Source organism: Pavona decussata, unplaced genomic scaffold, assembly GCF_977016875.1.
Source record: "Pavona decussata unplaced genomic scaffold, jaPavDecu1.1 SCAFFOLD_237, whole genome shotgun sequence".
In the NCBI taxonomy this organism is placed as follows: Eukaryota; Metazoa; Cnidaria; class Anthozoa; order Scleractinia; family Agariciidae; genus Pavona; species Pavona decussata.
Window position 1 is genome coordinate 953,405 of NW_028145642.1, and position 12,815 is coordinate 966,219.

Consider the following 12,815-nt stretch of genomic DNA (forward strand, 5'->3'; position numbering starts at 1 on the left):
ACTTCCCACACTAAATGTCGTTTTTCTCCTTAAATATTTCGAATTGGCAAGAATAAGTCGAAAAACTGTTTTAAGTACCACTTTTTACATAATATGAAATAAACTTGTGTTTGGGGGTTTACATGCCCTTTAAGTTTTAAAGAAATATTATCCACAGAGAATCCATCAGTGCACTCACATTACTCTACATCTCTTTGTGGAGGTAATAATTACCTTTGCATCTTTGGAAACAAAGTTCATGATGTCCCTCCAGTTTCTGTCCACAGTCTTGAATTTGCGTCCTTCTTCAGGCATCTGCTGCATAATGTCCTCAGAGCTGAAGATTGGCTCTAGGTACAGCCACTGAGCCTGAACCTTCAACCACTCATCAATAATCTCCTGCATCTTCAACAAACGCTCCTCCCATGTCTGAACCAACCAAAGTACAAAATAACATATATATAACACATTTAACATGGCCAGCGAAAAATTGGAAAAATATTAACAGCCTTTTGAAAAAGTGGTTGGTGAGTATGTTCATCCTCTGTATTACTGTAAATACTGAGACCTACATCTATGTTAGATACACAATTACCTTTATTTCTGCTTCAAATGGTTTTATAAAGGGAGATCCTCTCATTGTCTGGGTCTTGACAATTTGATCATCAAGTGTGGTTTGAATTTCATCCACTGCAGCTAAGATGGACACGCCAGTGTCACGGTACTCTGTTGTGTTGAAGATGATGCCATCCCATTCATCCACCATCTTCTGCATGGCTTTTTCCAAAGAGAATTCCTTGGTAGGGAAAAAGAAACTAAGATCAGTATTGTCGTTTGCATCAGGATGGTGTTTCGAAGTTCCAAGCAAGATCCAAACTTGTACAAGTTAAGCCCCTGGGGGGACCTCCCTTATTCTGCCTAGACGGGGACATGCCACTGGACAGAGTATGGTCTCTGTACTGAACAGGGTATATAATTTTACGCGAGTTTGTCCTAAACAAATGCCTGATCACGTCCGATTCTGTCAAAAACATGGCATGGTTGCACGATTGTTGTTAAAAAATATTGTTTTCCAGTTTTAAGCAACCCAAGATCTATGAACATTTGCTGGTCATAAGGGGGTCAACATTCAACATTAATTAGATCATTTTTTAGGAAAAGATAGTACTGTTAGTATTGTTGGTATTCTTTAATTCCAGCCAGTTGGCATTTATAACACGTTAAGTACATATTGAATGACAGAAGGTTAATTATTGATTGTTCCGGTAGTACGTCTAATTCCCCGCAAGCTGGTTGATAAGCCCTTTTAACTGACCTACCACAACGAACGTCCTGATGACAGAAAAGCGAAATGTATTTGTCACTGTCTTGCTTCGCCCACTTATGAGTATACAAAGCAATGGCTGAGTCTTAAAGCTGCCAAACATGACTTGCTTAATTACAAATGCCACTAATAGACTTTAACACTGTGTAACACAAGTGAGTGCATGTATTTTGTCCTAAAGAGGGTCATAAAAACAAACATGTTGCCGTACACAAGGTAGGTATTTTGGTATTTTTTTCCTAAACAGAGTCAGGGTTTTAAACACCCCTATACCCAAACAAGGGCCAAGTACTCCCCAGTCCAGAGAAAGATTTCTGTATGATAAAAGTGTCCATTATAGGATTATTGCCATAAAGTAAGGTGTATTTTGTCACCTTGCTTGCCCCAGCACTGATGCCTTCAAACTCCTCCATATATGGCTTCAAGTTGAGCTTGAGAACCTTGCGTAAAGTACTTCCAGAGTCTGGGGTGATGTCAAACCCAATGATGTCAGACATGGCCTTCCAATGGCGAGCACGAATGCCTGGGTTGCACATCACACTTATAACAGGAATATGTTCCTAGTGAAAACAAACAAACACTGTTCAAATAAACATTTTAGTATGCAACCTGGTTATAACCTGGTTATTTGGTTATTACTACATAATTTGTGTTTCATATTCATTTTGAATGGCTACAAATGGATGCGATTTAGAGCAAAAAATGGTGCGATTGGGAAATAAATTGCACTGTTGCAAGCATAAGCCAATCAGATTGTAAGGATAACCAGTGATTACAAAATGGGTGTAATAAAATCAGAAAAACTATAATTACCGGTCACCGTTTATTCATGTAACATATAATTATCAATTTAACTGCACAACTGACGAAAAAATTTACGCAATAAATTAAAACAGACAGATAGCCTTTACCTAGTAGGCCTATAATTCACCTTAAAATCTCTGATCTGATGCTGCACTGTCTGCGCCACTACTACTGCAGCCAGTTCAGCTTCTGGTTCCTCCTTAGCCTTAGAATCCTTCACTCTTCTGTGACCCTTCTTCTCTTTCTCAGCTTCCTTTTTCATTGACTGGAACACTTTTGCAATCTTGTACATCTCACGGCCATACTCCTCAACCTGAATAATTCAAAGGAAAATGACGCAGCAGCATAACTAAGATATTCCAGCTAAAGTAAAGAATATGATACGGATTGAGGCTAAATATTTACCCTGCTGCTATTTTGTTATGTAGTCTGAGTTATGTATCAGTTTAATGTGAAAAATAATTTTGTTTTGGACTGAAGATAATAAGTTCAATCAAAACAGCAGAGAGTAATGCCTGAAAGTGAAGAGACCCAATAAACAGGAGCTTCTTATACCTCAGCTTCTGTGGCTTCAGCATTTAGTTCAAGGAAGGCTCCATCCATCCATTTTTTCTCAGCTCTCTGCCATTTGACAATAGTAGTGAATAGTTTTTGGTATGGCTCAATAGCTTTCGTGATGGCTTCCACTTCTGGATAAGTTGTTTGCTCCCACTTAAACAAGTCTTCTTCCTGATAATTAAATGAATAAAGGAAATTCATAAACATTCATTGCTATGGCAAAGCATGGTAGAATTTCTTCCCACAGTTGTGGACCATCGATTATGGATATTACAACAATATCAAAAATCAGAAGGTATAAATAAATATGTCCAACCATTGAATGACCATTATACTGAAAGCGTATATTTTGTAACCTAGGACAGCAAAGCAGTGAGCTTTACAATCTTGCCTTTTTGTCCCACCCCACCCCACTCTTGTTAGATAGACAAAATGTTATCATGACTCAACATATCAACCCATGTAAAATGAAATTTAGTCATTAAAAACATGAAATGAGCCAACTGAAACTCCAAACATGATGAAGGACTTTTGAGACGGAGAGAAAAAAGGCAGGGTGGAAGAGTTGGAATGTAGCCAAGGCGGAGCATGGAACAGACAATGTTGGTCAGAGAATGTGTCGACCTTAGGCGCCTACTGGCGCGCAGAGAATTAATGATGATGATGATGATGATATTCAGCAACATTAATTTTGTTCCTTAGCTATAGCAACAACAAACAAAATCTACTCTCTAAAGATGAGTACATTGTCTTTGAAATGCCAAAATTTAAAAGAATCCCAAATATGATGTGAGCTGAGGTCGACAAATAGGTTCAGTGTGTTTCTTTTTAATCTATGTTTCAATGATTTAGTACCAGTAATTATTTGCTATTTTAAGGTTATACACAGGTTACAACAGGTTTCTGCTGAATGAGTGATCAACATAATACACCAAGTGAAAATTGGACATCTGGAGTGACTCCCACTTTAGCCAAGAGAAAATATGTTGGAAACTATAATTTATATATGCCGTAAAAGGAGTACCTGTATTTCAAGAACTCAGGGCATTCCCCAGGCAGCCCAGTTGATAAAAAACTGGAACTACCTTCCCATCACGGGCACGTAAGTTTGATTAACTTTAACTCTTTGAATACTGGTAGCTAGAAAAATACATACTTAACACGTACAGGGTGTTAAGTAAATGTTAAACATACATCTGGTATATGTGTGCAACTATTAAAATCAATAAAAATTACCATTATTCAAAGAGACAAAGAATAAGAATACAGACCTCATTGATGAAGCCTATTGATTCCACACTGTCACTGAGTTTCTTCTGAACTGACTGCACTTCTTTAACATACTGCATCATCATATCCATATCCCCATATTCCTTAAACTCCTCAACACGTCTGAAATGAATAACATTTAAATTTCAGTTGACTATTAAAACTTAAAGAAAATATCTCAGGAGCAAAGGGGTTGAAGTGTCAGTGAGTTTATGTACACAGAGGATATTACATGGCGACACAATGGTAAAAACAATATTTTATAAATAAGTGCGGCAAGTAAAAAAATTTTTTTAACACTTGAAAATGAAATTTTATATCTTCAAGCCAACGTAATTTTCTTTTTAGGGGTATAGAATGGTAAAATTCGAGACCTTCATTTAAAATCCAAGACCGAGACTTAACATTTTTTTTCGACTCCGAGCTTGAGACTTCAACTGCCGGAAAGCATAATATGGCAATTTACGGGCAGAATTTATCAAAGCCTACATGTTTCACAGAAGCTACAGAAGCGATTGTGACGTTGAGCCGTTTTTTGAGATTATTGGTTGTTGTTTTAGGACGGTTAATTCAGACTTAACTTTGCTTGGTTTGCGAGACTCCGAATTCAAATTTAAAAATGTGAGATTCCAAGACCCATTTTGTTTTTCTTACGAGCTCGAGGTTCCGAGACTCCAGGTTGAGATGCTAAGATTTTGAGACTCGCCGAAAATTTGCCGACCCCCATTATTTTTCATGGACCATTCTATACCCCCTCTTTTTATTATAATATCAGTCAGTATAAAATGCAGACTGCAGGAGTTGGGTATAAAATGCAGACTGTAGACTGGGTATAAAATGCAGACTGCAGACTGGGTATAAAATGCAGACTGAGACCAAAACCGTCTCTTCGTCAAATGCAGGATACATTTTCAATTTTCAACTTACCCTAGTGTCATGCAATCACATTTCCGAGATCATCTCCCACGAAATTAACCCATTTCTCAACAGTTTGTTTTCTTTATCTCGATTTGGTACTAGCTTTCATTTCCTGAGGCCCTTTCTTCACAAAGAAGACACGAGCTTTATCGCTTTGCATTTAATAATTTGTAAACAATTACGCCCACGAAGGGTTTCATATTATAATGAGGGAAACAGACTTGATTTCTGAGGGGGCAATTAGCAATTTGAAATTTGCAGATTTTAACTAGTTTCTTTGAATAAATAATGTCAAAGACATTGCATACCTTCAGTATTCTAGCAATAAATAAACACTTATTTTATTCAAAAAACATTATTTTACTGCCACTTAACCGATGTACAGTGTAACCGATTCCATGATGACGCAAAGCGGCGAAGAGGTTGACGACATGCAAAGTAAAGGTCATGTGTCCACATTATTGCTTACTTAATGCTTTGGGGTTGCTTATTTCAATTCAAGGTTGACGCTTTTCGAAAAGAATATAATACAGTCAAACCTGTATATAACCGCCCTGTATATAGCGGTCACTGAACACCTTCCCAAAAATCGTCCCTTATATTTACTGTTAAGTTGACCTGCATATAGCGGTCACCTGTATATAACGGACGCGGTCACCCTTTAGACTTCCTGAATGCACAATTTCATTATCTTCTACCTGTATAACAGTCACGAAATTGGGTTACGATTCACGAATAATGACAAGCTTCGTTAAATAGTAGCCAACAAGGCAGGGGTCTCACAAAAATGCAAATATTAGTACTAAACACAACTACTAATACATGTCATCGCCTACGTTCGACACATGCTTGCTGTAACTGTAACAACACAACCGTACCACACTGTTTTCACTTTCGTCATAGTTCCCTGATTATAACAGTGTACTGTACTTGTCAAGTTGACAGCCACGGTTTTTCACTGAAAGTATACTGGACCTTCTTTTAAGTACACCATGGACATTTTGTGGGCATTTTTGTCGTATTTATTGCGTTTCTGTTTAAAATTGTTGTCAATAAATGTAAATTGAGTGATTTTCCACTTAAAAACGTTGTTCATTAGCTTCCAGTAGACTTTTACTGCACATCCCTAAAAAAACACCACAGACATTTTATCGGCCTTTTTTTGTCATGATCATTGCGTTGCTGTTACTCGTTATTGTCAATTAAACGTAAATTGAGTGATTATTTGCACATAAAAATGGTATTTATTGACTTCTGGGGGAGTTTAAAGGAAACCTGTGTACAGCGGTCACCCTGTATATAACGGTCACCAGGCCATTTCCCAAGGGTGACCATTATATGCAGGTTTGACTGTAATGTCAATTTCATGGGAAATGATCTCGAAAGGCAATTGTATGACACTAGTGTAAGTTAAGTTGAAAAATTCACAATGCATCCTATATTATTTTGACGAAGATTGAGGCGGTTTTGGTCTTAGTCTGCATTTTATACCCAGTCTGCAGTCTGCATTTTATACTGACCGATTATAATATAGACCAAACACATATCCAGCCCCACATATCCACATCCTCACCAGTATTAACTGCATGCTGTCTGAAGGAACTCACGACAAGGTATTTAAGTTCAAGGTCTGCTTTCTAGTGTCAGTAGTGTCTAGAACAATATTATTACCTTTTGAGTTTGTCAAGTTCCAACATAACCTTCTCTCTCTTTTCCAGCAAAGCACTCTCATTGCTCTTCTGGGCGGCAACTACAATCTGTAACAAAACACGTGGTTATTGAAGAAAATAAGGCCATGTACTTATCTAACGGACTTAGTTCATGCACTCAAAATTTTCCTTTTTTAGAGTCCCGCATGTTTAAATTAAATTATTCCTCTAACACTTGGCAATGCAAACAGTAAAAAATACAACAAAACAATACCTCATCATTCTGGTCAAAGATGGGGGCAATATTGTTAGGCCAATTAAGTACTGTAGAGTTGAGACTCATGTCTTCTTGTGTAAATGTAAACACATCTAGCAAATAAGACAACCTGTTGAATGACTCCTGCAACAAAGCATCAGATACGTCAGTCATTGTTGGTCATACTAGGCACAGCAGAACAATTTATTATTGTAAACTAAGGTATTTGCCTCAAACATTTGCAACTTAAGTACAGACTTCAAGAATTACCAGAATTGTTTATTAACATGCCATTTACATATTTCACCCTCTGTGGTGGAGCAACCTCCTTGGGGGTGCCTCAGCTCACCATGGTGAAGAGTTGACAGTTGGGTACTGACATCGTGATAATGTAATTGCTACAACATTTCCTGAGGCCAATTGGGCACACATGAAGCTCCTTGGGCCAACTCTGTCAAGTGGATGACACTGTCCAACAGAAACCAATCCCAGGCCAGCCTGGTAGGACAGCCTGGAGGAGTAGCTTTTACCCTTGACATCAACCCAGGGAGGCAAACCACGCATGACACAGTCAATGCTGAAGAGACTGAACCCCAATTACTGTGCCTGTATTGGGACTTCGAATGTATGTACAGGCAGACAGGCAGGCAAAACGCACCAAATGGGTATATGGAAATGAAGAGCTGAGATTTCTATCCTGTGAGTTAACTGAACACAAAGGACAGATCAGGCTGCAACTGTACAATTTAGCATCCAACAAAATGGTGCTAGATTAATTCTGGGTTATTGGACAACTTTCTACGACATAAGAAAGGGGTCCCACTAATCCCATCAAAGGGGGACCACAAGAGCTTCAATGAGTAAGCAGCAATCTCCAAGTGAATCGTTACTGCCAGATTCAAGTCTAAGCAGCACACTACAAACATTCAGATTAATTTTATGTAGCAACAAACAGACTTAACAGCCAACAATCTAGTTTTAACCATTGCAGTCCGAGCTGCCCATAACTGCTTGTAATTTTCCACACTTTCACAATTGTTCCTTACTTCCCCTGGAAGGGATTTTTTTTACCTGTTTGGTTCTAATTTGTCTTTAGGAAAGACTGACCTATCAGAATCCATTGTCTGAGCATATAAATTTTATTAGGTCTTAGGGGGCCTAAAAAGAAAAGCCTTTGTCCCATATGCATAAAACATCATATTTCAATCAAAATGGCAACATTGTTGTTCATGCATAAATTTTCAAGACTCCAATATGCCATTTTCAGAAGGAAAACAAACCTTTTTGAAATAATAAATGGAATGAACAAGTTCTAAGGAATACTCAACAGTTTCAAATGTGGAATTCTGAGAGTTCATGGTGAAAAAATTACGCTACGAGGACAGACTGCAGTATTTTCAAGGTGAAGAGAATCTGCCATCGCAAATCATCCCTGCCACTGCAGACTTAGTCAAAAATATTTGAGTGTTTCTGGGGATCCACCTCACAAAATATTGCAGGATGGTGTGATTATCAATTTTTTACAGAAATACTATTTTGATTGACTGATTCTTTGTATTCTTAACAGTTTTCTTGAAATTTTTGAAAACATGCTCTGCAAATTTGACGGATGTTGTTTACTATAGGTAGTGTAGACCAATATATTGACCGCTTTATCATTTGATATAACGGTCGAGACTTGGTCGAGACTCGATCGAGAGAGCGATAGACTATCGGCCAAGTATCGGTCGATATTTCGTAGACTGACCTTGACCGAGTATCGGCCAAATGTCGGTGGTACATCGGTCAACTGTCCGTGGGATATCAGTCAACTTTGGGTGATATATCGGTCAACTGTCGGTGATATATCGGTCAACTGTTGGTGGTGTATCGATGAACTGTCAGTCACATATCAGTCTTGTGTTAATTTAGCAGGTGGCCGGTGAGTCCAATAACTTTCCTTTTTAAGCGATTACGTCATTAATTGATGTTATCATGAGATGGGGGAAAATGTCGCAGTGGGAGGGGGGATTACTTTATGAAGCGAACCGAAGAGCACTGGGAACTAGGGACATAGTAATAGTAAACAGAACCACTCAGAGCCTAAGTTGAATCTGCTGCTCCTGTGGTCCCGCAGTCGAAGAATAATTGCTGACCTATACATCCGTTAAGTATCGACGAACTATTGGCGAAGTATTGGTAAACTAAAAAGCTATACTGACCGACATACATCTCGACCGATATATCGACTGACTATCGACCGATTATCGACCGACTGTTGACCGACTATCACGCAGGTCTCAACCGCTATATCGATATATCAGTCGACCCTACCTATAGTAAACATTTGACTCGATTTGACTTGTAGATCTTTCAAATCACTTGCATGTTGTTTGCCTTGAAGTGAAAATTGTACAAAGGGCAAAAAACTTTCACCCGTCCGCTTATCCGAGATGAGTAGTTTTTGATTCGGGCAACTAAAACTCATGAAGCACTTGTCCGACAGGACGAGTAAAACAATTTTTCCCATGGTAATATTTTTTCATTCGGCTTTCTTATGAATAAAATACTGAGAAGTGACTTCTTGTTAAAGTGCTTGTTTCTCTGTGAAATACTTGCTGTGTATGTGCACGCTTGTTTCGGCTCAAAAGAGCGCAAAATCCGTGTCAGTCTTCAAGTAGATCACGATGACTCTGCTCAACCTTTGGAAAATTGAGCGCAAGGAAAACAATAAGAGACCATTTCCATCAAATGAGGAAAACATCTCCACAACAATGAAGAAAAAGAAGTACGAAGAATCTTGTGTTCGTAAATTCAACCAAGCCTGGAAGAAAGAATTTCCATGGAGTTTGCCGTAAATATCCCTCCATTTGTGACAAAAGTAGCCTCCTTTTTCTGGGCATTGATGGTTCATCGTGGACTGGTTTTCGTCGTGAAAGCTTGATTAGCCACAATAAGCCGATACCACTTCTTTTGTTTTGAAAGAGCCAAAAACAAGACTAGAACGGAGCAGGCGCCATTGGTAAAAATGACCGGGAAGATCAACAAAGAATCTCAGGAGAGACTTGAAAAACTGTTTAACACAGCGCATTTCATAGCGAAGAAAAAACTCGCCATAACAAAATTTTCATATTGTTGTGCATTCTTCAGGAGAAAAATTGGCCAACACTACAGAAATCCTACGCCATGCAACTGGCTTTCATTTCCACGATTGCAGATCATGAGAGAAACAAAATTCAAAATGACGTGCATGATTCCAGCTACTCTTTGTAAGAAGTAGGAAATTGATCACTAGTTGTTAGGTCTATCGTGGAGGCGCGGTGGTGTAGTGGTTGGCGCGTCGGACTTTCGATCGGACGGTCGGAGGATCTGAGGGTCGTTGGTTCGAGGCCAGGTTGGTCTCTTCATTGCTGTGTTGTTTCCTTAGACAAGAAACTTTGCTCCACATTGTCTCTCTTCACCCAGGTGTATAAATGGGTACCGGCGACATACTGCTGGGGGTAACCCTGCGATGGACTAGCATCCCATCCAGGGGGGAGTAGCAATACTCCTAGTTGCTTCATGCTACAGAAACCGGGCTAAGCTCCGGCCGTATGGGCCACTTAGGCTCTTGTGCGACTTTACCTGTTAGGTCTATTTCGTTGTTACGTTTATAGCTTTGATTAGTTTGATATTTCGTCTTGGTCTGTAAAGCCACATACAAACGTTTACCGGTTAGGTAGGCAAGCTTAGTACATATCCTAAATTCCCAACTCATGATGCACGGAGTTATTTACCACGGTAAACTAAACACATGTCAAAAGGATAGCAATCTTAATCAGTAATCATAGTACTAACACTTTTATTGAACTTGTAAATAAAGTGACAGAATTCTTAGTACGCGTAACTGTACGGGTTATTGTTTTAGTAGTAATTAAATCTATTTATAAAACATTTTGGATCATTTTTTGGACAAGTGGATTTTGTGTTCGGACAACCAAAATCTGAAAAGTACTTGTCCGATGGATGAGTGAAATGAAAGAAAAGTTTTTTGCCTTGGTACGCATTGACGCTTTTAAGATGTAAATACTGTCTTATAAAAAATGGACAAACTTTTCATTTAGGAAACCTTGTTGTTTGTTTTCTGTGCAAACAAACACATGTCCTCGCCAGCAGATCACATAATAAATATTTCACCCATGTGACACGTCAGGATCAAAATTCAGCATAAATTATTTGGGAAATGTTTACCCTCAGGTTTAATTGTTTAATTTAAGGAAAGATGTAATTTGCAACTAGTGTATTTTATTCGACAAATGTTAGAAATTCTAACTATTCTAGACCAAAGGAGTGTCTTTTTTGATGCTGTAAGTTGAATATTTTTACTGCACATGGGGTTGTTTACCAAATGAATTTTGCTAATTTGGCAAATTACTGAAATTAAGACACATGACCATCAAATATGGGTTTAGCAAGCAAGCAGATCACACATGTGCAACAAACGTTTCAGCTGCTTCAAGAGCAGGCTGCCAGGGTTGGACTCAAGTGAATGGCCAGTTAAATCTAATTAGGAGGATCCAGTCCCTAGCACACTCAGGAGGCATATCACCTGTGGGGGAGAGCTACCTTTTTCATTTGAAGACCATGCAATCTGGGGATTCTTACATACAACTCCCTGTAGACAAAGCTGAGGATTTTCAGTTTAAACATCAAGCCAATCTTCCTATAGAGATCACAGAATTGGAGATCGGCGACAAAGAGGATCATTGCTAAAGGCAACTAAAGACTCCAGTACTTCTTGGAAGTCTGGTGATCAAGGAGAATCTCAAACAGGGACTAATGTGGCAGAAATGCCAAAATGGCAGTGGATTGGCCACATGCTCAGGAAATCTTCCAACAATATCACAAGCTAGTCCCTAAAGTGGAACCCTCATAAGACTAGGAGGAAGGGAAGACCAAAGAAGTCATATATGGCAAAGAACAATCCAGCAAGAGTATGAGGGCATTGAAATGTCATGGAATGGAAACCAGTGGCACAAAACCAAGACCACTGGAGAAGAACAGTATAATTAGGCCCTACATACTCAGGAAAGAGTGAAAAGGAATATGCTAAGTCAAGTATCAAACTCATTTACATTGATTTCACATTTTATAGTCGTGTAATTCTTGGCATTTTTGAGATATTTGTGACACCTAAAACACACACACGCATATTACAATGTATCAGAAGCCTGTAAGATTAGCTACAAAGTTTTGACACATAAGTGATTGAAACTGCAACTGAAAGAATATTGCATTGTATTGAAATTATGCAACTTATTAACCTTGATGTCACTGTGGAGTTTGATCAGAGTCTTTGTCTTGGCTTCTTCAACAAACTTGAGCATCTCAATCATTTCACGAGTGTCCTCTGGCTTGGTAAGAGCTTGCTCTCTGATGGCTTCAAATTCAGAGATGATTCTACCAAGCAAAAAAAAAAAAACACCACAGCTTTAATATTTCAACACAAACTTTATCAAAAATATTATAAGAATTTGTACAAATATTCTATTTTTCTGCATTTAATTGATATCATTTATTAAGCGCTTGGTGCAAGAAAGGCCCACTTCAGATAGCAATTTGGCTTTGAAATATAAAAACGGTGACCACCAACTCTTCAATCTACTCATTGAAAGACTGACATTACGCCACCCTTTAGTATCTAGTATACACACTGAGTATCATAACAAATGAAGATCCATATTACTTTTTTTTTACCAGTAAATTAAGTTCAAATTTAAAGAATTACGTAGTTGCCAATTTTTTTCCTACATTATTAGTTCTAGTCTGAATCAATTCAAACAAAGAATTATGAAAATTTAGATCTTTTATATTTCCCAGTTGCTATTACAAACAAAATAATATCTTCAGCCACATATTTCCTTCTCCTTTGTTTGAGACACTAATCAAATCAAATAAAGTGTGGTAAATAAACAAATGTCAATTGACAATAAATTAATAAACAAATCATTGCCTTGACCTCTCTTGGAACAAGCTTTCCCTTGCCAAATCATAAAGTTCACAAATTTATGCACAACATTCATTTTGGGTTTTTTTTTAA

The 12,815-nt window shown here is 38.2% G+C and overlaps 1 protein-coding gene across 1 annotated transcript in view; it reads right to left on the bottom strand.

Moving 5' to 3' along the window:
- The window catches only part of LOC146457777 (dynein axonemal heavy chain 12-like), a 71,345-nt gene that overhangs the window by 36,336 nt on the left and 22,194 nt on the right, over positions 1 to 12,815 (bottom strand). Inside the window, exons 14-22 of the mRNA XM_085091562.1 lie at positions 12,040 to 12,175; positions 6,776 to 6,901; positions 6,524 to 6,609; positions 3,937 to 4,057; positions 2,663 to 2,836; positions 2,235 to 2,420; positions 1,678 to 1,863; positions 575 to 775; positions 214 to 408 (exon numbers count right to left, since the gene is read on the bottom strand). Coding sequence (XP_084947688.1) covers positions 214 to 408; positions 575 to 775; positions 1,678 to 1,863; positions 2,235 to 2,420; positions 2,663 to 2,836; positions 3,937 to 4,057; positions 6,524 to 6,609; positions 6,776 to 6,901; positions 12,040 to 12,175 — 1,411 coding nt within the window. The remainder of the gene's footprint in view (positions 1 to 213; positions 409 to 574; positions 776 to 1,677; positions 1,864 to 2,234; positions 2,421 to 2,662; positions 2,837 to 3,936; positions 4,058 to 6,523; positions 6,610 to 6,775; positions 6,902 to 12,039; positions 12,176 to 12,815) is intronic.